Source organism: Nyctereutes procyonoides, unplaced genomic scaffold (genome assembly GCF_905146905.1).
Source record: "Nyctereutes procyonoides isolate TBG_1078 unplaced genomic scaffold, NYPRO_anot_genome, whole genome shotgun sequence".
NCBI classification, from domain to species: Eukaryota; Metazoa; Chordata; class Mammalia; order Carnivora; family Canidae; genus Nyctereutes; species Nyctereutes procyonoides.
Window position 1 is genome coordinate 23212173 of NW_026575043.1, and position 26444 is coordinate 23238616.

The 26444-nt window shown below is 45.0% G+C and overlaps 1 protein-coding gene across 1 annotated transcript; it reads right to left on the reverse strand.

Moving 5' to 3' along the window:
* Positions 1-24502, reverse strand: WRNIP1 (WRN helicase interacting protein 1). The gene is made up of 7 exons (XM_055322496.1): positions 23600-24502; positions 21203-21394; positions 19611-19852; positions 6414-6643; positions 2069-2224; positions 1294-1373; positions 1-726 (listed from the first exon to the last, which is right to left on the reverse strand). The coding sequence occupies exons 1-7, from the start codon at positions 24383-24385 to the stop codon at positions 451-453; spliced, it is 1962 nt and encodes a 653-aa protein (XP_055178471.1). The 5' UTR covers positions 24386-24502; the 3' UTR covers positions 1-450.
* Positions 24503-26444: the final 1942 nt, after the last annotated feature.

Sequence of the window (26444 nt, forward strand, 5' to 3'; positions counted from 1 at the left end):
TACTTTGAAATAGTTTTATTGGCTCATAAGACCTTTGCATATAAAAAAAATACCCAAAACACTATGCAGTATTAAATCACAATTACATTTTTTTACCAATTCAAACTACCCTGAATATACATCTCTTAAAGAAAAAAGAATCCTACAGAACTGAATTCTGAATGACATTATGACTTAAATACTATGACAAAATAGATAATTCCTTATAACATTAATTCATTGCACAAAGCTGCCAGATATTTTCATAAGCATAACCATTGCACAGAGTGCAAGTGAACACAATTTCAATGTTACACATTTAGTTGAAGTACGTGTGCCTCCCTCTACGGAACTCTGACACTTCTGGCACAGAATGTCGGTTTAACTTCAACCGGGCAACCAACTTCACAATCCAGTTACTCTTGCTCTCCTTAAAAACAGACACACCCTTCTGCGGTCAAAGCCTGCGAGTCAGCATCGCCTCTGCTTGAAGAAATCGACTCCCCGCAGCTCCTCCGGCAGGTACTCCTGATCCACAGGCTCGCTGTACATGGGGTTGTACTTGTAGCCCTTGCCGTAGCCCAGATCCTTCATCAGCCTGGTGGGCGCGTTCCTCAGGTGCAGCGGCACGGGGGGCAGAGGGCCCTGGTGGTTTCGCAGGCAGGCTTTGACGTTGTTGTAAGCGCTGTACACCTCAATGGACTTTGGGGCTCTGGCAAAATAGACTACGCACTGGGCCAGAAGCACCTAGGACACAAAGGAAACGTTATGAAGGTGCCAGAAAGTTTGTTCTGCAGAATATTCTGGGACACCTCTAGGTAATTCTGAAAAGATTCCCACAGGCTTTTATGCCTACAGTCTAGATAACCACTTGGGATACAAAGAAGAAATTCCAATAGGAGGCGACAGGTTGAACCAAACCAATGGTCTACTTTTTTCTGTCAAACAGAAGCATTTTTATTACATGAGTCTTTTCTTACAACCCTAACATTTAAGAGTTAATATGAAGCTGCTCCATTTGTGGGTGAACTTACAGAAACTTCCTGTTGAGCTCTTTCAATGCTTCTGGCCCCAGGAAAGCCTGAGCACTTCCTCTGAAACCACGACTACTGAAAAGTTCCAAAACATGACCCTGTGGATACTTAAGGTCCCTCCCTTCTCTCTCGAGTCTGAGCTTCCAAAATGGGAGTTGAAGAGCCAAGCGGCTTCTCCGGGGCCTGAACATTAAAGGTGAAGGCAGGACACATGCTCCGGTCCACCCAGGGACACGGCACAAGGGAAAGGAACCGTTTCGCCAAGAGCCGAGCTGATTACCTCACATTCGGGCATGCCTATGAAGTGACAGCCTTGGTAGGCAGCAACCGCCTGTGTTAATGCAGAAGGGTCGGCCAGACCTGTCGCACATGGAGACAAAGGAAGTTTAGATCATACTGCACACTCCCACCCACACCTGCCCACGAGCTGCTGCGGCCACAGACCACCACCGCGGTGACCCTCGCGGAACAAAAAAAGTCCCTTTGGCAAAATGGACAGACTGCTCTAATCTCATGAGCTTATTCAAGAAATGTTTACTGACTGGTGTCAAGAATGGTTTCCTCGTGGATAAAACGACATCTAGTAGGAAGAACACGGGAGTGTGCACCACAAGCACGAGGAGCAGAGGCCATGCAGTCACAGGACAGACACGCGGGAGACAAAACATTTACTAACACCAAAGAAAAGTCTTCCTAATGTTCTTCTTTACAGAGTGTCCAGAATCTTCCAAGACTATTTCAGGAGCCTGTCCAATGAAAACCTGAACACACGACTGCAAAGCTTTTAAAATATTTATTTCAACACTCATGTTAGGAAAATCACTCCCGGAGAGGAAACAGGTAATGATGACTTCAGAACACTGACACTCAACCACACACACAAGCCAAGAAATAAACCAGTGAGTTCATACTCGTCTTCTTCTCCTCACCTGTCCACATGGTCCCAAGAAAGTCCCAGGCCCCAAAGCAGCAGCAGCAGCAGTATTCCTGCCCCTACAGCGCACAACCCCATCCTCTGTGCACACACGGGCCCGGGTCCTGCCCAGAACACTCACCTATGTCCTCACTGGCAAACCTCACCAGCCTCCGTGCCACGTACAGCGGGTCCTCGCCGCCTTCAAGCATGCGCGCAAGCCAGTAGAGGGAGGCGCTCTGGTCTGAGCCCCGCATCGACTTATGAAGCGCAGAGATGCAGTTGTAATGCTCTTCTCCTAGATCCCACAGAAAGCACACGCTCAATTACAGGCCAGAAGACGGAATTCACAGGGCTCATGGGAGGGTCATCCAAGCCTGAGTACGGGACCTAGGACAGTCTGGGGGAGAGGGAGGTTTGGCTGCTGTCCCCAAGGTGCTCGGTGGGAGGGCGTCAGGTCACTGGTGACCCGTGCAGCTTCCTGTCTAGTAACCTGCTCCCCCTTAAGCAGGAGGCTGCTGGAGCATCTGTGCTGCCCGTGCTGAACACGAACAGAAACCAGGGGAGGCTGGTGTTCTCTTGGGCCTCAGTGGATTGCCACAACCAGGAGGTGGAGGCGACTGCTCTGATGTTCCACGTCCGCCATGTGTCCCCACTGCCATTTTGAGGCAAACTGGGCCCAGCTGGAGCCAGGATGGAGGGTCCATGACAGGGACATCTGTTATGGACGGCCCCATATGTTCCTCTGTGTCCTTTCCAGCTGCCTTTCTGGGATCTGAAGGCTGCAGTTACTTAAATCTGGTGTGGGGACGCCAGTGTGGCAGGATCCCAGAAAGGCCGAGGTGTGGACTAACAGCTCTCCCCTTGAAAGCACTGTAGCCCCTCCCTCAGCACCTGGATCTCCTCCCCTTTTCACCCAGGACTCACATGCAAACAAAGCAGTGAAATGTGCTTTAAAATACATATTTAAGAAGAGAAATAAAAAAAAAAAAAAAAGAGACAAATTTCATGATCTTCTGACCATCACCCCTTCCCTAAGTTCAAGGAGAGGACAGCCTTGTCATGAAGGAAAGCAGGGGAGTTCCTCTTTTTCGCATTAGTCCCTCCAGGGAAGCACCAATGTGGACAGAGATCATGGCCTGCTCTGCACGGCATTCGGGCCCCAGGAACGAGTCCCAGCAGCTGACCATGCCAGTATGACAATCCCTGGCCCTCCTCTGAAGACAGCATGGGACAAGCTGCTGGCCTGCAGGGAGGAAAGAGCCGGGAGGCCAACTGCAGGGGCCTGAGCACCTCCTGTTCAGGAAGACAGCGCATCAGTGGTTTTCAGTCCAGCCACCAGATTTCTGGGGACAAATGGAATGGTCATCTATCCCCAGGCTTCCTACCTACGTCGTAATGTCATGGAGACCGGCTGGGAAAGGGTTCTGGGTGACATCCACAATGGGGGCCTGTCACCCCCCCATTCACAGGCCTGGCCACCTCACATACTCGTGGGAGATGAAAGCAGCCACCTCTGCTTTACTTTCCATGAAACATAAAGGAGGAGGCAACGAACCTCCCTGACACAAAGGTTACTACTGCCTCATACCTTTACGGCAGGTCAGTGCTGAGAGGGAAGTACGTGATGAGCACGGGCTCTACGGCCAGGCAGCCTGGGTGTGAGCCAAACTCACCAGCCAGATAACCATGGGCAAGTTACTGATCCTCTCTATGGCTCGGGCTGCTTGTCTGTGAACAGTGGATTACGGACTCCCTGGCTCCTAGGACTGTGAGTCTTAAGTAACGTCTGCCTGGTATGGAGTAAGCACTACAGGAACATCTAAGTGTCAGATACTACTGTATGCTAGCTTCCATTTTTGCTTTTATCATGTATCGTTTTTTAACCAAAAATTTCATATTATTTATGTAGAACCCTGACCTCAATGCAAGGCAAAGAATCTGTTCTCAATTTGGAAATTTCTTCACTCTGATATAGAAATATGTGAGCTAGTTACTGGTTCCCACAAGTGGGTAACTATACATTAGATGGCATTAAAAGAAATACTTAAAATCTTAGGGCTGGGGATTTTTGTCTCACCAGAGTTATAAAAAGGCCCAGGAGTATAAGCTAGCAGGATTCCAGGGCAATGCTTCTTTCATCCCTATTTATGGAACCCAGCTTGGAAGAGAACAATTCTCTAGGATCTGAACTGTATTTATGAGTGTCTATGGATCCACTGTTGTGCTGTTCTACTACAGTGGGGTAGTGGCGGGAGTGGAACGCAAGGACACATTAAGTCTGAGACTTGCAGAATGCGTGGGTTCTCAGGGCCTGACCCCAGGCAGCCGCCACTGTCCCCAGCTCTTCCTGGGGCAGCGCAGAGCTACAGAGAAAGTAATCCCCACTGTGCATGGCTCCCCTGGATGGAATGGGAGCCTCGAAAGTAGAAACCCTAGGACTAGACATGTCTGGCATCTACTGTGTGTGTATGGGTGTTAGTATATTCACGTGAGTGTGTGAGTGTGCTCTAGAGGGAAACCGGTGACCTGAGGGAGCGGCTGGCGTGGAGGTTCCTAGGACTGTGTCCTTCCGAAAGACAAAGTCCTAGGAACCTGTCTTCCACTTGGAGTTGAGAATGAGTTTTACCACTTGCTTTGTGAAGTAAGGCAAGCTTTGTTACCTGTAAAATGGGGATAATATTAACTACTACCTCCTAACGTAATTTTGAGAATTAAAAAAAAAAAAAACACGACAGTATATATACTCAAATATTCAGTGTTAGTTAATTTTATGTTAAATGGCAGCTGTCTGATTTTATGACAGTCTGCTAAAGTGTGAAAGAACAGTTCCAGTCCATCCAGTCAAAATGAAGAGTCTCCTTTAGGACATATACAAGGGGGAGAGATCCCTTGCTGGAACCCCTCAAAACCATGGAGAATGTAGCAGGTGGGATATTTTTACCTCTTAAAATTTTACATTTTGTTCATATCCTCTATTCTTGTATTTGCCAAAAAAAAAAAAAAAAAAAAAGCAAAGCTCTATGGCCAGAATGCTTTAATTTTCAGACTTTTCAAGCCTTCATATGACATTCAGGAGAACAGAGATCTGGCCACCTGGGATCTCTGGGCTGTGCTAGCAGAGGTCCTGCCAAGAGGCACGCTCATACCAGAGAGGAGACAGGACTATTAGATGCCTTGGATGAGTCCTTACTAACGTGTCCATTAGGTTTATTAGGACCATGCCCACACCTCCGCCCACTATCAGCTGAGGCACACTAAGGCTGAAGAACCTCTGTCACTTCTTCAAAGTCACACAGTGTCCTGTTCAACTTAAGAGGAAGCAGTGCCTGGAACCCAAAGTTATTCTTAAGCTCCTGCACCCGCCTTCTCTAACCAGTAAGAAGTATTCTCCATCATCGAAAAGCATCTGGGAATACTGCAGTCAAGGTACCACCTATGTGATGCTCTGGCCTCTTCAATGATCAGCTCTTTTTTCTGGCATAGCTTTTAAAGGTGTGGATATTATTCCAGTTACTGCAATATGACTCTATAGAGAATCACACAAATAGGGCAGCCTGGGTGGCTCAGCGATTTAGCGCCACCTTCAGTCCAGGGTGTGATCCTGGAGACCCGGGATCGAGTCCCACCTCAGGCTCCCTGCATGGAGCCTGCCTCTCCCTCTGTGTCTCTGCCTCTCTCTCTCCTGTGTTTCTCATGAATAAATAAATAAAATCTTAAAAAAACAAAACAAAAACACAATCACACAAATACTCAAGCCCCAGAGTCCAGCCTAATCTATAATACGCTGATCCTCACCACCCACTTCTTTTATAAAAAGATACAGCTGTGCTATGCTTATGACATTTAATATTGCTAGGTAACAGATCTAATAAGAGATCTAATCTAATATCGTTTCAAATCTGTTATCTGTAAATGCAGTTGTACAAAAACAGAAGTGTACCCAGCAAAATTCTTTAAAAAAGCTATGACAAACTAAAAGAATTACATCAAGATCCACATAAAGTCCATTTTTAGTTGAGACTCTAAAAATTAAGGACTTTAATTCTCATTAACCTAATAAAAATAAGTCACTTATTACAAAAGCGTTCTTCTTATTTCCTACCATTATATATGATCAAAGATTACTGTCAACTGTAAATGTAGGGGCTTTCAAAAATGTATTTTAAAAGGCACCACCAGAGAATAACAGAAAGAATACCTACCTACTTTACAAGAGAAGTTTGAAGTCTGCAATTTTCAACATGAAAGCTCCTCTCAATTCTTATCAGGATAGTTGCTACTCTGTGGCCTCTCACAAGAAAGATCAGGAAGCTAGGTCTTTGAAATCAGGCTCTGAGTTGGAGGTTTAATTCAATTACCAACGTGGAGATCCAACTGAGAATCAAGCTCATGTTCTGAACTCAGCTGAAAGCAACCTGGGATGCGAATGTGTGGACACAATTTATTTCATTAAAGTTCCCCTCTTTTCACTTTCTATTACTTACCTGCTCGGTCATATAAAATATGAGATCGCTGGAGGCCTTCCTTCACATCATTTTCAGTGATCAGAACTCTACTGGGAGAGTAGTTTTGCCCACTCTTCTTACAGAACATCTTCCTAGAGCTTAACCTGGCCAGCACTGCCAGCTGTAGTCCATTCAACCCAGCTCGGGCGTCCCCATCACTAAGATAAGCCAGAGTGTCTACTGCTTTATCCTCTATGAACACAGATGGCCTGCAACACAAACAGGGTTACCGTGATTTTCATGTTTGACACTGCCCATTCTGTAGCACTTCTTACAGAACAGCTATGTCTTAGCAAGGTCATTAAAAAGCTACCTTAGGTTCAAGGCTCCCGCCCTCTCTAACTCATGTTGTCAACATGGCTAAGCATTATCAAGATTTGAGAACTCTCCTGACCTTGAGTCCTGAGATTATTTTACTGTACAAGCACACATGCATAAGCATGCATGAAGGAGAACATGGAAAGACATACGGCTTCTCTGGTTTTATCCTACGAAAGAGTAAAAACTATAGAAACCTCTAGGGCTTCATTATAATATACAGAAAACATACTTCAAACACGGTCCACATCCTGATGAGAGGGGTATGCTCACACTACTTCCCAAACAGGGAAGGGCCAGGATCACATCACGCAGCTCAAGTCCCTCATTTTACAAACAAACCAGGTCCCCAGTTACTCTGGATACAGCAGAACCTAGAAGCAAGCCTCTGGGATTTCGGTCTGGGGCGTGCTTCCAAAAAGCCTGCCCAGAGTAGCAGAGAGGTCACTCATCTGGGTATCAATCAGAAGACTCTGGGGGATCCCTGGGTGGCTCAGCGGTTTAGCAGCCTTTAGCCTAAGGTGTGGTCCCGGAGACCCGGGATCGAGTCCTGCTTCGGGCTCCCTGCATGGAGCCTGCTTCTCCCTCTGCTTATGTCTCTGCCTCTCTCTGTCTCAAATAAATAAATAAATAGATAGATAAATAAATAAATAAATCTTGCTTTTTTTTTTTAAAAAGAAGATTGACAGAACTTGGCTGTAAGACCTGGGGTAAAGTCACCATGATATTTCTAAGTGTGGACCTTCATAAAGATCTAATTAGGATTCATTCTCAAGTCTAATTCATCAAATCTTTCTATCTCTAGTCTAATCAGACAAAATATATCACATATTTAGTTATTTCAAAGGGTCTTACTAATTCTTACTTGTCTAGCTGCTAGCTACCACATTTGCAAAGGAAAATATGTTTTTCAGAGTTACAGCTCACCCATGTCATTGCAACCTTCATCTGAAGATGTCTCTAGTAATTAATAAGCTGATTAGGACTGTCCAAATCAGCTACCTAGAAAACAAAGCACAGGCACCAACTGGGTTGGGAAAAGGTGGGGTGGTGGAGGTCCAGTCCCTCAGAGGGACCCAGCTTGTCTCTGAAGGTCTATGCATAATTCTATACCATACACCCACCTGCTACTTCGCTTTGGTGAGTATCGTGAATAAGAGCAATTTGCATTTCATTCACTAAAAGATGTTTCCAACATTTTAAAAACAGCCTCATCCCAGAGCCAAGACTTCCAGTTTCTCATCTATCACCACACATAAGGCACCTGTTTTGTCTTAACTTGATAATGAATGAGTCTCTCATCAGATTCCTGACAGCTGCCTGGGCCCCAAGAACCATGGTTACAGTTTAGAAGCCCATCTTCCTCCCTTCTGACCAGATAGATACTCAAAACATACACCAAGCCCACATCACTGGTGTCTGTAAAGCTGAGGAAGCATTTCTCAAACAGATACTGTTTAGCAGATTCTAGATGATTATGAAGAAAATGACAGACACATACTCAAGAAAATGTGTTAGGAGGGACTAACGTCAGAGGAGCGTGGTAGCAACTGATGTGCCTGAAAGGGAAGGGCACTCCGGGGGCTTGGTTACAGTACATTATGTCTGAATGTGTGCATGTATGTGCACATGTGTGTATGTGGGGCGGGGGGTGGAGGTGGGGAGAGAAAACCAAAACTGCCTGAATATCTCATTTCAGCCTCAGAACTAAAAGCAAAGCTTTCCATCTCTGTGGAAGGCTTCCTAGCAACAAAGAGCCTACAGGATCATTTGGAGGAAGAAAAAGGAGTAAAGCAGGAGCCCTAATCAATCCTAACTGACTGAGCCATCACCAGGAGTCGGGCCATTAGTTGATCACATCTGTCATCTCTCAATCCCCACTAAAGGCTGAGGCCTCAAGGACAGGAATTATGTTTTATTCCTTTTTTTACATTCCTGGTACCTCGGAGAGAACAGGTATTCAGTATCTGCACAATAAATGGACTAATTTCAATTTTCCCCACAATCTCAGAGTGAAATGTTTATTTTTTAAAAAATTATAACACATGGGAAAACATTTAAAAAAACAACAAAAAAAATCCCGTTTTATGTGCCACCTAAAGATAACAATAACTACTAGGTCTTGGTGAGTTTCCTTTATGGTCCAACCACCTATGCAACCATCAACCTTACATCTAATTTTTAAAACAAAATTTGGATCATACTATAAATAGTCTGCACCCTTAACAGTTAAATAATATTTTGCAAAGCAAAATAAACATTATATGAAATTTGAAAAACAGACATAAAGGGGCAAAAATCACCTATTGCTGTACTACCTCAGTGTTAGTATTTTGGTATAGATTCCCTTTCTAATGAACTTGTCCACTGTATATATTTAGCAGCATGGAGTGCTTTTGGGACAGAAAAAAGACAGGTGTCCTTATATACCCCTAGCACTGACTCTGCAGCCTCAATTCCATTGGTCCTCAAAGTCAGCGAGTAGGCCGTAATACTTATGAGAGAAGTCAACTACAGACTGCTCCATAGATTTATAAATAGCACAATGTAAATAGGCCTTTAAATGGGTATTTCATGCGGTTGGAAAAATACTATCTCTCCTTCAATTTTTAAACTCTTAACTAAAGTTGTAGTCATTCTATTGTTATCCTTTTTAATCAGGTTTGGAGTCATGGGGAGTGGGAGAGCTGCCACAATGAGAGCTACGAGCTCTCCCACTGCTCCACTCTTCCTCCCCCTTGATATGATCCACATTTCAAATTTCACCCCGTCCAAAACGAGTATTTTTAAACACAAATGAATCTGTCAGCAACTCTGTTCAAGTAATAAAAGGTGACTGCTGACGGCACTCACAATGGTCACATAAGCAAATTACCAAATGGAAATTTGCTATTAAGAACACGGTACAGGATTTCCAAAAGGTTCTACACCTTATTCTCCAATAGGTCCTGAACCCCAGTTTACACTACCTTGTTTCTGAAAAGTCATAAGATGTATTAAAATATCTTGAAATCTTAGAAGAGGGAGCACATAAGTACTCATGCCAACAACAATGAATATTTATACTGATACTTGCAAAACTCCTTGATAAACGGTAACTATTGCACAAATTATCTTGGAAGAGTGCTCCTTGTCCAGAGATGATATTTCAAAATTTAAGCATAAACTTATTTTAAAAATGGTTAAAATAAGTGTACTGGAGAAGATCATCTTCCCAGTTAAACAGATGTAGAAATTAAAGACTTACCTTTGTTTCTCTAACCGAAAAGAGATACTTTGGTCTTAGCAGGTGTAAGGGAAGCATGCTGTAAAGTCAACTTCCTCCTTTCCTTTTTATTTCTAAGGACCTGAATCTTTCTGCACAGTTTTTGTAGTGGATAATACCAGGATTTGGAGAATTCTTTTTAGATGCTTAGCTGTTTAAGTTGGAGGAGGAGTGAAAATAAGTGACAATGTACTTGTTATTTTGTGGCAGAACAAAAAAATAGGTGTGGCTCAGTTAAACTCTAAATCACGAAACAATACTTTGTGACTCTCTCTTACTACAGAAAAAGAAATTCCATGGTCAGGGTGACAACTGCTAATAGTGGTCCTCAACCATGAATGTGCAGGACATTACAAAGAACTATCCTAAAATACAGACATGTGTATCTAATCACAGATATACTGATTCTATAATCTCCAGGACAGACCCTGGCACATGTAAAGCTGACCCTTCAACAATGTGGGGTTTAGGGACAATGACTCCAACATAGTAAAAAAATTCATATAAAACTTATGAGTGGGCAGCCTGGGTGGCTCAGCGGTTTAGCACCGCCTTCAGCCCAGGGCATGATCCTGGGGACCTGGGATCAAGTTCCACGTCAGGCTCCCTGCATGGGGCCTGCTTCTCCCTCTGCCTGTGTCTCTGCGTCTCTCATGAATGAATAAATAAAATCTTAAAAAAAAAAGAAAAACTTTATAAAAAAAGAAAACTTATGAGTCTCCCAAAGCATAACTAACCAATAGCCTACTGTTGACAGAAACTTTATCAATAACAAAAGTCAGTTAACATGTCTTTTGTATGTTTCCTGTATTACATGCTGTATTCTCAAAAACAAAATAAGCTAAAGACAGATTATTAAGAAAATCATAAGGGAGAGATAATCCACTTACAGTACTGTACCATAAGAAATCTGTGTGTAAGTGAACCCATATTGTTCAGGGGTCAATTATATTTTCAAAATGTATTCTCGGTAAATGTGGTATGTAGATCTGGCTAAAAGGCACTACTGCCAAATTGCAGATGGGAATCTTTGGTTCTTAATCTCTCACAAGTTAAAACTACTGTCTTTACACAAAGAAACACAGAAGAAAACTCGAACTTTAATATCCACCAGTAGCATTTTAACTTGATACTAAGTGCAAATAAGTAACTTGCTTAACTTGGTACCTAGACCCCTTCTAAACGGAGTACAGGCACACCTCCCTTACCTTGCTTCCTTTCACCGCACTTCACAGACACATTATTACAAATGGAAGGTTTGGGGTAAGCCTGCACTGAGTAAATCTATCGGTGCCATTTTTCCAATAGCATTTGCTCACTTCATGTCTCTAGGTCACATTTTGGTAGTCCTTGAACTACTTCAAATTTTCACTATTATTTGTTATGGTGAATTATGATAAGTGATCTTTGATGTTACTATTCTAATTGCCTTGGGGAACCACAAACCACATCCACATGAGACAGAACTTTTACCGATTAATAAATATTTGTTCTGACTGCTTCATCAACCAACTGTTTTCATTGCTCTCCCCCTCCTTAGGTTCCTCTAGTCCCTGAGACATGATATTTAAATAAGGGCAACTAATAACCCTATAGTGGCCTCCCAACATTCAACTGAAAAGAAGAGTAGCACATCTCTCACTTTAAAAACTCGAAATGATTAAGCTGAGTGAAGAAGGCACAGTGTGAGCCCAGACAGACCAAAAGCTAGACCTCTTGCACCAAACAGCCAAGTTAAAAATGTAAAGGAAAATATTCAATGTTATTTTCAATGCAGACAAAACAGGCTTCTACTAGAAGAAGATGCCATCTAGGACTTTCATAGCTATAGAGAAGCCAAAGCCTGCCTTCAAAGCCAGGAGAGCCAGACTCTCCTGCTAGGGGCTAATGCAGCTGGTGACCTGAAGTTGAAGCCAATGCTCTTTTATTATTATGAAATCCTAGGGCCCTTGAGAATTATGCTGAATCTATCCTGCCTGTGCTTAGTACATGGAAGAACAAAGTTTGGATGATGGCGCATCTGTTGACAACATGGCTCACTGAGTATTTTAAGCGCACTGTGGAGACCTGCTCAGAAAAAAGGATTCCTTTCAAAATATTCCTGCTTCTTGACAATGCATCTGTTCATCCTGAAGTTCTGACGGAGATGCACAAAGAGATGAATGTTGTGTTCAGGCCTACTAACACAACAATCTGTTCTGTGGCTAATGGATCAAGGAGTCATTTCAATTTTCAAGCCTTATTATTTAGGAAATACATCTTGTAAGGCTAGAGATTCTGATGGATCTGGGCAAAGTCAACTGAAAACCTCCTGGAAAGGATTCACCATTCCAGATACCATTAAGATCATTCAAGATTCATGGGAAGAGGTCAAAATATCAACATGAACAAGACTTTTGGAGAAGCTGATTCCAATCTTTGTGGATGACTTTGAGGGGTTCAAGACTTCAATGGGGGAAGTAATTGCAGATGTGTTGGAAATAACAAGAGAACTAGAATTAGAAGTGAAGTCTGGAGATGTGACTGGAAGGCTGTAATCTTGTGATAAGACCTGAATGGATGAGGAGGTCCTTCCTCCCCCCCCCCCGCCCTTTTTTTTTTAGAACTTTATTGACAGATCACAAGCAAGGCCGAGGGGTAGGGGGAGAAGCAGACTCCCGCTGAATTGGGAGCCTGATGTGGGACTCGATCCCAGGACCCCAGGATCATAACCTGAGCCAAAGGCAGACGCCTAACCAACTGAGCCACCCAGGTGCCCTGAGGAGTTCCTTCTTATGGATGAGCAAAGAAAGTGGTTTCCTCATTTGGCACCTACTCCTGGCGAAGATGCCATGGAGACTGCTGAAATGACAAGGGAGGATTTAGAATATGACATAACTTAGTTGATCAAGCAGTGGCAGGGGGTGAGACTCCAATTTTGAAAGAAGCTCTACTGTGGGTAAAATGCTATCAAACAGCATCACATGCTACAGAGAAATTGTTTGTGAAAACAACAGTCAATTGATGTGGCAACCTTCGCTGCTGCTTTAAACAAATTGCCAGAGCCACTCAACCTTCAGCAACCACCACCCTGGATCAGTCAGCAGCTGTCAACATCAAGATCCTCTACCAGCAAAAAGATTAAGATTTGCTGAAAGTTCAAATGATTGTTAGCAATTTTTAGCAGATATGTTTTTAAATTAAGATATGCATGTTGTTTTTTAAAACATAATGCTACTGCATACTTAACACACTACAGTGTAGCATAAACATAATTTTTATATTCACTGGAAAACCAAAAATTCACCTGACTTCCTTTATTGTAGTGGTTTAGAACCAAACCCAAATTATGTCTGAGGTATGCCTGTGGTTAGAAGCATGCCTTCAGATACCAGCCCTACTGCAGTCCAGCTGGGTGATCTTGGACACATTGCTTCACCTTTTTGTGCCTTGGTTTCTTCATCTAATAAAAGGAGGTAATGACACCTCATTCCAATTAGCCTAGAATTGCAAATCTTCAAGGTAGAGCCCTCAACTCTGCTGGCTTCCAGGATAACCAGACTAAAAAGACAAAACAAACAAAAAAACTCTTACTTTTTCCAAAATTGCATAAACTTCCCAGATGATTTCCCCTTTTTGTTTAATCCCATGGAGGCATACATCTTTCCCAATTACCTTCCACCTGGGAGAGAACAGTGGGATGAACAGTGGCCTCCAAAGATGTGCCTAAATGCTAATCCCTGAACTTGTGAATTTAACTATATTAAGGATTTCAAGACGAGATCATCCTGGATTTAGTATGAGGCCTAAACCTAAATGTCCTCAAAGGAGACAGGAAAAGAGAAGACAGAGGTACAGAGACAGCCGTGTGAAGATGGAAGGAAAGACTCTATCCTAGAGCCTTCAGAGGGAATGGGCCTGCCGACAGCTAGATTTCAGACTCAGAGCCTCCATAACAGGGAGAGAGAGAATAAAGATCTATTGTTGTAAGCCACCCACTCTGTGATACAGGTTGTCCCCACTACCTGAAAGAGTACAGGGTTCCCTTGAAACCCTTTGCAAGCCAAAATGGCATAAATAGCCAATTACCATTAATTTATAATGGAGATTTTTTTTTTTAGTGTTCCCAGACCCAAAAAGTGACCCTCTCTTAGGCTTTTCTGAGATCTTAGGACACGTGTTGCTAACAGATGCACAAAAGGAACTGAGATAAAATACATGCTCACAGACAGAATCCAAAGCTACAGCGGCCTGACGCGGAGAGTAGCTCCCAGATATGGAGCTGGGTAGGGCCGTTCCACCTGCTGGGGGCACTGCCTCTGTAAAGGACTCACTGCGAAACGAGTGCTGGATGCTGCTTTTGCTTTTTGCCTTTTTTTTTGGTAAGAGTGAAAATCCTCCTCATATGACCTATGAATGCAGGTCTTTTTGTGAATATGCAGCAAGTGTAATGTGAACTTTCAAAAAGATATCCATAATTTGTGACGGCAGGAATACAAGGTCAGGAGAAACCAACTGGTATTTCTTTCCAGTTGCCGTTATTTTTGTCATCATTTATATAACATATGCTTATATACCTTTTTTTTTCTCTTATTTTGAACCATTTCTAAGGAGAATTATTAAAATCCACAACTCATTCCAACCAGTACTTTTATACTGGTGTTCCACTAACTTTTCTCCATTCAGTGTTAAAAAAAAAAAAGGTTATTTTGAAAGGCAGGCGATAGTATTAATATTAATAATATTAATTAGTGAAAACCAACCAAGCCAGCCTGCAGCCATCTTGTGCAGGCTCTCCCTTCCCAGTCTCCGAGTCAGGCCACAGCACCCTCACTTCCGGAGGACAGAGCTGTTTTAACTTCAACCAACTGTCGGAACTGCCTAGCTAGACAGCGACAAGGCAGCCCCGACTCCTCTCTTCAGTCTCCTCACATCCACACACAAATGCACTGGTATCTGGCCCACACACAATGGATTCTTTCCGGGTGTTTCTGAATACGCATGGATCCTATTATGTGGAATCTTTAATCCTTCAAAGCAGCAAGTTCTCAGAGTGACTAAACACTAGTTCACATTCTCATTTCCAGCAGCACAGGTTCACTGGACGACATAGATCATGGATATTTTTTTCCCCTGGTCTCCAAAATTAACCCAGCGCACAGATAACATGCTTCACTGTTTGTATCATGTGACCAGATGGGGAAGATGCTGTTCTTTGGCCCTTCTTCCTTTCTGTTGCCTGGAATGCAGGTATGATGGCTAGAGCTCCAGTAGCCACCTTGGGGCCCGAGGCAGAAGCCCTGTGCTAAAGGTGGGAGAGCAGAAGGATAAGGGCCCAGGTCCCTGACACCATGAGGCTGACTAGCAACTGCATTTTTTACACTTGTCTACTTTTTTTTTTTTTTTTAATTTTTATTTTATTTATGATAGTCACACAGAGAGAGAGAGAGGCAGAGACACAGGCAGAGGGAGAAGCAGGCTCCATGCACCGGGAGCCCGATGTGGGATTCGATCCCGGGTCTCCAGGATCGCGCCCTGGGCCAAAGGCAGGTGCCAAACCGCTGCGCCACCCAGGGATCCCCACTTGTCTACTTTCAGGACACTTTTACATGAGAAGGAAAGTTCTATCTTGTTTATGCCAGTTAGTTTGATTTTTTTTTCTTCCTGTTATATACAGCAAATCTATTCTTAAATGGTTCAATACTGTTGAGTACTCTCTCCTTCCTGAAGTTCTTCCCTGTGGAGCATCCTTCTGGTTTTCCTACCTTTCTGAAATTTGTCTCTTCTCCTACACTATAAATGCTGACAATCCTCAACTCCCTACCCTTAGTTCATGGCTCTCTTTAGCTCTCGTATTCAAACACATGGACTATACATTCTCTGAAGTGTTGGTGGCTCCCAAATCTCTGGCTCAAGACATTTCTATTGCTCTCCTGACTTCTTTATCTAACTGCCTAGAAAGTCTCTTCATATGAATCATCCAGACGCCCCACAAACTAAGTCCCAAACTGAACTCCACCCCTCTTCTGTTCCTCTTCTTATATCCTTTTGTCTTTTTTAAAGATTTTATTTATTTATTCATGAGAGACAGAGAGAGAGGCAGAGACACAGGCAGAGGGAGAAGCAGGCTCCATGCAGGGAGCCCAAGGCAGGACTTATCCCAGGACCCTGGGATCACGACCTGGGCCAAAGGCAGATGCTCAACCAGTGAGCCACCCAGGCGCCCCTTCTTGTATCTTTCTTGTCAAAACTACAACTGTTTGCCCAGTCACAAGGTAGGAGAGTCATCTTAGACATTCCTCCTTCCTCTCTCCTCACACCTAGGCCTACCACTTTTGCAATTTCTCAGAGCAGCTCTTGCCTTTGTTCAAGTCACGTGCATTTGTTATGGGTCTTCAGCACCACAGTCAGAGCTTCCTAACTGGTCTTCCTGCTGCCTGGTGAGGGGTAGGGAAGATTGGACTTACTCCCTCCAACCCACCCTCTCCAATGCTGTTTCCATCTTCCTAAAATGTAGAGCTGATATGTCATTCTGTTGCTCAAAATCTTTCTCTGGTTTCCCATAGCTCTCCACATCACTCACCTTATCTTAGAACACACACAGATCTTTCATAATCTGGCTCTGCCTCCCTCCCTGGCTCCGCTGACCATCACTTACTCAGACCCATTCTTCCACTCTGCTATAATGAATGAATGGATCATGCTATTTATTACCACCTTGTCTTTCACATGCTATATTAACTAGCCAAAATGAGCTTTCCATTTCATCTAGTTAAATTCTGCTTATCTTTCAAAATTCAACTCAGCCATCAGAATTCATATACTCTAGATGCCTCTTTTCTATCCCCTACTGCTCCTTGGTCATAACTCAATCACAGCACATCCCTGGAAGCCCATTTACCCATCTATCTCCTTATCACACACCAAGCTCTCTAAAGGCACAGGAATGTGCTTTTCAACACTCAGCTAATGCCTAGCATATAGGGGGCCTTCAATTCATGCTGAATAAATTTAAAGGAAAAATTTAAAAAGATTACTTTTATCTGACTCTAACGGGAATCTGTCACATACAAATGCATACTAGATGAGAACTCACAATTCCTCAAGAAAAACCAACAATGGTGTTAAGCCTCAGCTCGACTAGTTAGTTTCCAGACCAGTACCTGCTCAGCTCCTCTCATACACAGCCATAAGTAGTCTAGATTTCTCTGTAAACTAGGGTAACAAGACACAAGGCTACAAATGCACTCATGCCTTCCCAGAAAAAGTAATTATTTGGGGTTAAAAGTCTTTCCTTCTAACTATATTAATATAACCGAATCTAAGTTATGTCCACAAGAGGGTATCTATACATTTGAAGCCAATCAAAAGATGTGAAAGTACAATTTTATCTAAAACCGATAGAAAACAAAATCCATTTTTTATTCTCCATGGCAACTGGGGTGGTCAGGTGCTTCTGTTAGAAAATCACTTATACTGTAAGAGTTACTTCTGTGGCCTATGACATCTCCCAACTTCACTTTCTTGCCAGAATTGCTAACAAGTAGACCAATTAATTAAGCTTAATAGTCTTTAATTCCACTGTTTGCTTAGGCAACAGTACTAAAGAAAAAGGTTCTTGATACCTGGGCAATGGGGCAATCATCCCTTATTCTGGACTATCCAAAAATAAAATCAAACTATTTCTCTCCTATTGAAAGTTAGAATTTACTCACTCACAAATCATTTACTAAGCACATATACACTAGGCAGTGTGCTGGGAATATGAAAAAGAAGGATAAGTTTTTATCCTCTTAGCCCTCCTAGGAAGGGGAGTGGTAGGAAACGAATGAATAAAAATAATAACTGCTCAATTCCAAATGAGCAATAGTGGAAAAAGTATATAATCCATTGGACACGGTTTTCTCTGACTGAAGTGCAATTTTAGGAGATTAAGAATCATTGGTTCACTTTTAAATCAGGCTCCCAAGTATCTGTAGTAAGAGAAATCTTAATTCTTTCACTTGATCCTCTCCGATTTTAATGTGCATGCAAATGATTTGGGGATCCTGTTAAAATGCAGAAATCCTTTTTAAGATGAGCTCCATGATTATTCTACAGTCCTCCTCATTTCACCTAATTATGGCATGGCAGTGACTGGGGAGAGAAAACCTCGGGGTAACTGCGTAACAATTCCAAGAAATCATGACGCGACTGAAATCAACAAAACTACCGTAGATTAATAAAAATGTAGGATAATAGTTGTAGATATATTTTGATCAGCACACATAAATAAAAATACACAGAAATATGTTGGGATATTTATCCCTCTCTTTCCATTTTCATCACGTGGTTCTAGGAATTCTGTAGTGAAAATGTCACAACCCTACTGGATGTGACAGGCTAGCTGTATTAGCCCTTCTGACCCTGACAAGTGCCCAGCACGCAAAGGGGCTCCTAAGTGTGAACACACTTAATGAAACCAGCAGGTTCCTTATTTCTTTTAAGCCACAAATTTGATGGCTATGCCATCACAACTCGAGCCTAAAATGATGTGACTTCATTGCGCCTGGGGGTTCTTGGCCATGTTTCAAGGCTTTTGTGAGGCACAGTATAATTCCTCCTACATGAGACAGGGGCAAATGGAAGAGGCCAGATGCACAGGGAGAGACTTTTGAAACCTAAGCCCTGAACCTCAAACTATGTCTCGTACTTTAATCCTCACAGAAGAGCGGCTCCAGAACTTGGCCTCAGGGCAGGCACCAGCAGCTGTGGGGGTCCATAGCATGAAGAGGCAGGCATTAGTCTCTCATCACACCAGCTTATGTTCCACTGCGTTATTTCAGTTGACACATGAATAAACGACATCTGAAGAATATATTCGAATATAAAGAAAACCTCTGACCCAAGTCATCTAATTGATTATATACTATATATACATACATACTCTGTATGTTAATGAGCTCACATGGTACTCATGATACAAATAGATTACCAAAAGGAAAGAGAGAGCTTTTCTTTTTTTAAAGAGAGAGCTTTTAATGTGTCATTTTCAAGTAAAATTTCTCTACTTTCACAGAATTGAGCTTGACTTTTAGAATGTGAATGTGCAAAAATAATTCTAGAAAGATTTAAAAATTATTATAACATTTACATCAATTTATACTTAATGTTTCTAAGAGAGCAGTAAACTGCAGGAAAAAAGAAATTGGAATCTGAATATAAATCTCAAGACTTGTAGGTTAAGCCTATTCCATGATAAGAAAATAATCAGTAAGGCTTCCCATAGTCTTTCAAGCCTTTAAAAAAAAGTGTTAGGAAAAAACAAAATCCTTAAGCACAAAAGCAAACACCCAAGACTGAAATAATGGGCAAGACAATTTAAAGCTTGAAAAATTAGATGCACTCCCCCCACTTAAGGGCTATAAAATCCATCAAGAAGAAACAAAATGTTTGCAGAGATAGATTTGGTATATTTGGTACAATTGAGCCCTTTCCTCCACTCTTGTTTTCATTACTAGATCAACAGTATCTTCTGTCCCCGTCCTCTCCTGACAGCCAGCCTTTTCTGGCCTCGTGCCAGCAGATTCTCTGAGAGGTCTGTGCCCCCAGGATACTGCCCACAGTCAACTTACTCTGAACTGCTGTTGCTGCTGTGGCTCAGAGGGTCAGTGGGACGGCTGGAGTCTAGGACGTGGATTCCCAGTGAGTTGATTGCTCGCATTAAAATAGTCACCATTGCCTCTACGGGAAGCTTCTCAAGAACAATAACCCGACAGCGGCTTAGGAGAGCAGCATTGACCTGGAAGGAAGGGTTTTCTGTGGTTGCCCCAATCAGAGTGATTGTTCCACATTCCACGTGAGGAAGGAAAGTGTCCTAATCATGGGAGGAAAACAGAAGAAATTGATTCCAGTCAACAACCTGCAGAATCCTATGTAAGTTGGCCATTCCTTTCTTTTCCTAATTTTGAGTTCAGAAACCACAGCTTTATATTCACTGAATATGGATGCACTGTTGGGAAAGTGCAACTCATGCTTTTCTTTTTAAGCCAAAAAACACATCTTTTGGGATGTGAATGTTTGAGCCCGGCCACTTGCTCAAAGTAGAAGTGTAATGTAGTTACAGCATAAATGATTTTTTTTTTTTTTTGACTTAGGATATTCTCTTCTATCCTAAGGCTTCTATTTAAATTAGTAGACAACTTACATATAGCAGCTATTTAAGCCTAAGAAAGCACAAAAACATTAGTATTCCTAAAATCTTTCGCTGGAGTACTCAATCCTTAAGAGTTATTCTTCCTAACAAACTTGGTAAATATGCATTGGTGAATATGTAACCACTGGATGTTCTCTTACAGGGAAGAAATGCTAAGATAAGTCAGTGGTCTAATGAAACTTGAAGTGATAACATCCTGTCAGAACTCTGTAGAATCTACTTAAAAAGGGACTCAGATAAAAAAAAAAAAAAAAAAAAAAAAAAAAAAAAAAAAGAGAGAGAGAGAGAGGAGAGATTCAGATCAGAAACAAAAACTTAGTAGGTTTTGTAAAATATCTCTGATTAAAAAGCTTTAACAAATATGCTAAAGAAAAAAAGCATACTTGAAGAAAAGTTAATGTTGATTTAGAAACAATACAAAAGTGGCTTGGCTTTATTAAAATCAACTGTCCTTATACTTTTATTTCAGACAACTGTTTAAAAAACTAGTGATGATCAGATCTTGTAACATTCACCCTGCTGAGAGCCTGAGGTCACAGAAACACTCTTTAATTTTGAAAATAAAGGAAGACTGTACAGGGGAGAAGTTTAAAAATATGAAAATAAGGATCTTAAAATCAACTTAAACAGCTTACTAGGACTCCTAATATTTAGATACAAAATCTGTAAAAATGAGAAACATGATAAAGCTGCTTTCCAGATATTGTATAGCTCTGAGCCATATTCATGATTTCACTTATCAGATAGAGAAAACATTTGCTTGTCACCAAAAACCCTAGGAAAAAGTGGGGAAACAGGCTCAAGAGAGATGCGCTGACAATTTATACCTCTCTGTATGCAGAAAATCAATGACAACAATCCTCACATCTGCATAGTGCTTTATGCTTTTCACACTTGATCTTAGCCAAAAGGCCGAGAAGCGATGTGCTTTATGCTTTTCAAAGTGACTTTACATATTTTATATTCACCTTAATGTTCACAATGACCTAAAGGTAAAGAAAGTGAATATACCTGCTGAGATTTATTGAACCGATGAATCTCATCAATAAAAAGGATAGTTTTCCTCTTGAAAAAGCTCTTTTCATTTTGAGCTTGTTTTATGACATCTCGCACATCATTTGTCTTGGCATTTGTTGCGGACAATGTCACAAACCGTATGCTATGTTTCTTGCTGTTGTTGGCTATGATGTGAGCCAGAGTGGTCTAGAAAATAGGACACAGTTTGGAAAGCTGATCAGACACAGAGAGAAAAGCACCCATGGGCACTAACACACGCAGCATCAGCACTATCTACCAAACAACTTGAATTCTAAGAATGCTTAGCACAGACACAATCCAAAATACCAGAGCACATTTTTAAAGATTAAAAAAAAAAAAAAAGTTAAAAATAAAACAGGAAAGCAGCTAAACCTTAGGCTAATCCTGACCTTTTCTCTTTTATACCTAACCCTGTTTGAGTCCTTTTTTGGGGACTCTAAGATCTTTGGAATCCCCGTAAAGAGCGGCTGTCTTGATTTAGCAGAGCCTGAGTGACAGCTGTGACCTCTTCCAGCCAAGAAAGCATTACTTCTGAAGGACGAGCTATGGAAACAGTGCAGAACCACAGAATCAATCAATCCTACAACTGGAGGCTCATCAGTGCAGCTTAGAAAAGGAGTGAGCCTTTGAACTGAAGGAAAGACCAATGACAACTATCTTACTAGGTAGTAAGATGCTGCCACCTCTGAATGTCTACCTTGGAAGTAGATTAAACAACAGCACCTTGATCACGTTACAAGTTGCAAGACAGTGGCGAGATCCAAGGAAGGCAGCGCTCAGGTGCCTGGCACTTAGCAGGTGCTCCATAAATGTGCATATACCGTTATTGATATCTGACATTATTGTTAGCAGAAAAGCATAATAAGAATGAGAATAAACAAAAAGTATGTTTAAAATAGGGACGGACAAAAATAAATAAATAAAACAGAGAGGGACAAATCTGGTCCTGAATGAACGGAAAGGAGCACTTTACTTTCTAAAATTTGTAGAGTACCATTCAGATACTACGGCTGCTTCTCCATCAAATCCCACACCACATACGTCTAAGCTGGTGACCATCAACCACTATGCTGAGCGGCCCATCGCGTCTCTTGTCTGGCATCTTCTATTAGTTCACCCTACTCGTTTCCTTAGGGAGTTTTTTCCTTGCCATCTGGTTCACCAACAGCTGATTAGCCATCCCATGATCTTACATAAGTAAAGATTTCGCGAACAATCACTAATTGTGCTCCTGCTCAATCTCCTAAGTGGGGTAATAACAAGTCAATGTACCACCAGGTATCACATTATTTGGGATAGATGGGATTTATTGCTGGCCAAAGGGAAAGTATGAGTGTGAACAAGGAGGCACAAAATGGGCAAGATGCGTTCTAGGAATTAAGAGCAAAGGAAAGTGTGGTGTCAGAGATGAAGTCAGAAAAGAAAAACCAGGACAAGTCGTTCCAGTCCTTGTACACTAAACTCAGGAGTCTGTACCACGGAGCTATGAGAGTCCCTTTACACCTGGATCCCGAGTTTTGCCTTTTCACTCACTGATGCTCATCCTCTCTTCCTGTGCCTAGAAAAAAAAAAAAAATCACATACCTAAACACCTCCTAGCCTGGTCTGTTTGGCTGGCCTCCACCAGTGTCCCTCCAATGTTCTCCAGTGACACGTTTCCCAGACCCCAACATCCAAACCGAACTTCCTCCGGCCGTGTGCTAATTCCTAACGCCCTGCGTGGAACTGGAACACCGGAAGAAAATGTACTGACGTGTTGTCTAAGGCAGACACGAAATGAGGAGACTCATGCAAAATGCAGGGTGAAAACGACTTGTAAAAGGAAAAAGAGTCCATCTGTCATCCTGGTTACCTACATGTACCTTCTGAAGGATAAACAAACGCCCGAGTGTTAAAATAAGCTGACAGCCCGAGGGACGGGAAGCAAACAACTGAAACAACAAAATTTTGACTCCCCCCCCTTCCTTCTCCTCCTCCTCCCCGGAGTGCTCACACCCATATAAGCTCCAGACTGGCTACACGGATGCTCCTCTGCAGTCGCCAGCACGTCCTCCCCTGGAGGGCTGGGTCCTCCCTGGCCCACAAAGCTCGGACGCGCCTGCAGAGCCAGGCGTGCAGGCACCTCGGTTCTGAGCTCGAGCCTGCCCGCCGGGGAGGCCAGATGCTCCTCTGCAGTCGCCAGCACGTCCTCCCCTGGAGAGCTGGGTCTTCCCCGGCCCTCAAAGCTCGGACGCGTCTGCAGAGCCAGGCGCGCAGGCACCTCGGTTCTGAGCTCGAGCCCGCCCGCCTGCCGGCCTGCCCGCCGGGGGGGGGGGGGGACGTCGTGGTGCTCGGCGCGCACCCCGGGGGCCGTGGGGGGGCCGCACTCACCTTGCCGCAGCCCGGCGGGCCCCAGAGGATGAGCGACGGGATCTCGGTGGTCTCCAGCAGCGAGCGCAGCAGCGTGTCCTGCCCCACGGCCCTGCCCTGGCCGATGTAGTCCTGCAGCGTGTCGGGCCGCATCTTGTCCGCCAGCGGCTTGCCCTCCAGCATCTGCCTCACCGCGCCCGCCCCGACGTCGGCGGCGGCGGCCTCCCAGCGGCCCGGCTCGTCCTCGCCGTCCGCGTCCGCGTCCCCGTCCGCGTCGCCGTCGCCCGCCGCGTCCTCCTCGTCCGGCGCCTCCGCCTCGCCCCAGCTCCGCGGGGACGCGCTGCCCGCCGCCGCGGCCGCCGCCCCCGCCGCGGCCGCCGGCCTCTTCCCCGAGCCCTTCCGGGCGGGGCTGCCGGCGCGGGCCACCGGGAAGTCGGGGATGAGCCTGGCGCCGCTGGGCGTGGGCGGCGCGTCGTAGCTCTCGCGGCTCTCGGTCTCGCCGCCGTCGTCGCCGTCGTCGCCCTCGCCCTCGCTGCTCTCGGCCGCCGTCGGGGTGGCGGGCTGCTTCAGCGCCGAGCTCTCCGACAGCCGCCGCCGCTTGGCGCCCGGCGGCGACAGCGCCTTGGGCCGCTCCCCGGCGCGGTGCGGCCCGGCCGCGGGCTCCGCGTGGCCCGCGGGGTTGAGCAGCAGGCAGCGGTCCAGGTGCGAGTTGATGTGCGCGGCGGCCATCATCTGCTGGCACACGGGGCACTGCACCTGGTGCAGCTGCGACAGGAACGGGTCGTCCTCCGGCCCGCTCACCTCCATGGCGGCCGCCGCCCGCCGCCCGCCGCCCGCCGCTAGGCCCGGCGCCGCGCGACCCTCGCTCGGGGAGGCGGCAGGACGCGCGCGGGCCGGGGGAGGGCGCCGCTCATGCCTCACGTCCGGAGCTTCCCGCGTCGGCCCGCCCTCGGCCGGCGGCCGGCGGCGCCTGGCGCGAGGCACGCCGGGAGGAGTAGTCCGCCGCCGCGCCTCGCCGCCGCCGCCCGCAACGCCTCCGCGCGGCGCGCCGGGAAGTGTAGTCCCCGGCTCGCGCACCGCAGCCGCCGCCCCCGCCGCCGCCGCCGGCCGCGGGCGTCGCCTCGCGCAAGGCACGCCGGGAAGCGTAGTCGGCCGGGCTCGCGTCCCGCAGCCTTTCGGGAAATGTAGTACACGGCGCCCCGCCCAGGCCGCTGCCCGCTACGCTTCCGGCCGGCCGCGGACAGCCACCTTTGCGAGAGGCCCGGAGGCCGGCGGGGGCGCGCATGCGCAGGAGCGCCCTTCGGGAGAGGACGGGAGGGGAGGCGCGGGGCTGGGGAGCCCGGGTTGCACCTGCCGCCGCGGTGATGGTACCAGGTCCGCCCGGGGAGAGCCGAGCGGGGTCGTGCGGCCGGCGGGTGGGGGGGGCCTCCGATCCCAGGGAGGCTGCACAAAGTAACAATGCAAGCAAAAGACGATGCAAACAGCCGCACGTCGTCTGGGAGGCGTTTGCGTCGCAGCGATGCGCGGGCCGAGCATCCCTCCTCCCCTCGCGGCCTTTTCACCCCGGGGCTGCTCACCTGAGGCCCCCTCCGGGTCCGCGGCCTCCCGGCACAAAACGACCAGCAAGCACTCTTCCTTCCAAGTGCGGGATGGCCGACTCAGGTGTATTTACCCGCTTAGCCACCCGGTGCCGGGAGGCCCGTTAGGGTCACGTATTTGTAGGCAGTGACGGATGATGCCCGCCATCAAGGGGGGGAAAGAGAGATGAAAAAGTGATGTTATAGACATCTTTGGATGATAGGGTTACCGTTTCCGTGCTCTTATTTTCTGCTTTTCTGTAAACCTCTCCAAACATGTATCAGAAGCATGCATTTATTTTTATTTTATTTATTTTATTTTATTATTTTATTTTATTTATTTTATTTTCTGGTATTTTGGAAGGAAATTGAGGGAGAGCGAAGAAGGAAACGATAATGAATTCCAGGGAAAGAACGCACTTTTCTAAAAGTTGACAAGCATGAGTTTTTTTTTTTTTAATTTTAATCTGCCCAAGGGCATTTCCATGCACCTTATTCCAAAGCAAACGCCTAAGGGTTTTATGACTCTTCGTGTAAGGTGATTTTACACAAAGGACAGTGACTCACAAGAAGCTAGAATTAGATAAAGAATAGTAGTCGAAAGATAGAGTGGAGTAAGCATTGTTTCAGTTGATACGTGTGGCGCCTGGTAACTCTGAAAAGAGGTGAGATTTGATTTTTTTCATGGCTTTTCTGACTAGATATGTTAGGCTCGAAAATAAGATTAATAGACAAGATATGCAAAAATGAGTTAAGGCGAGCACCTGGGTGGCTCAGCCGTATAGCGCTGCCTTCGGCCCAGGGCATGATCCTGGAGACCCTGGATCGAGTCCCATGTCCGGTTCCCCGCATGGAGCCTGCTTCCTGCTTCTCCCTCCTCCTGTGTCTCTGCCTTTCTCTCTGCCTCTCTCTGTGTCTTTCTTTCTTTTTTTTTTTTTAATTTTTTTTTTTATTTATTTATGATAGTCACAGAGAGAGAGAGAGAGGCAGAGACACAGGCAGAGGGAGAAGCAGGCTCCATGCACCGGAAGCCCGATGTGGGATTCGATCCCGGGTCTCCAGGATCGTGCCCTGGGCCAAAGGCAGGCGCCAAACCGCTGCGCCACCCAGGGATCCCTCTCTCTGTGTCTTTCATGAATAAATAAAAAAATTTTAAAAATGAGTAAAGAGGAGCACCTGGGTGGCTCAGTGGTTGAGCATCTGCCTTTGGTTCAGGGCATGATCCCAGGTCTGGGGATGGAAACCTGCTTCCAGCTCCTGGCAGGTAGCCTGCTTCTCCCTCTGCCTCT

Coding starts and splice junctions, on each gene's coding strand:
- WRNIP1 (XM_055322496.1), bottom strand. CDS start 24,385: ATGGAGGTGAGCGGGCCGGAGGACGACCCGTTCCTGTCGCAGCTGCAC. Junction 2,225..6,413: donor TATTTTATATGACCGAGCAG/GTAAGTAATAGA, acceptor TGTGGGATCTAG/GAGAAGAGCATTACAACTGC. Junction 727..1,293: donor TAGGCATGCCCGAATGTGAG/GTAATCAGCTCG, acceptor TTTGTGTCCTAG/GTGCTTCTGGCCCAGTGCGT.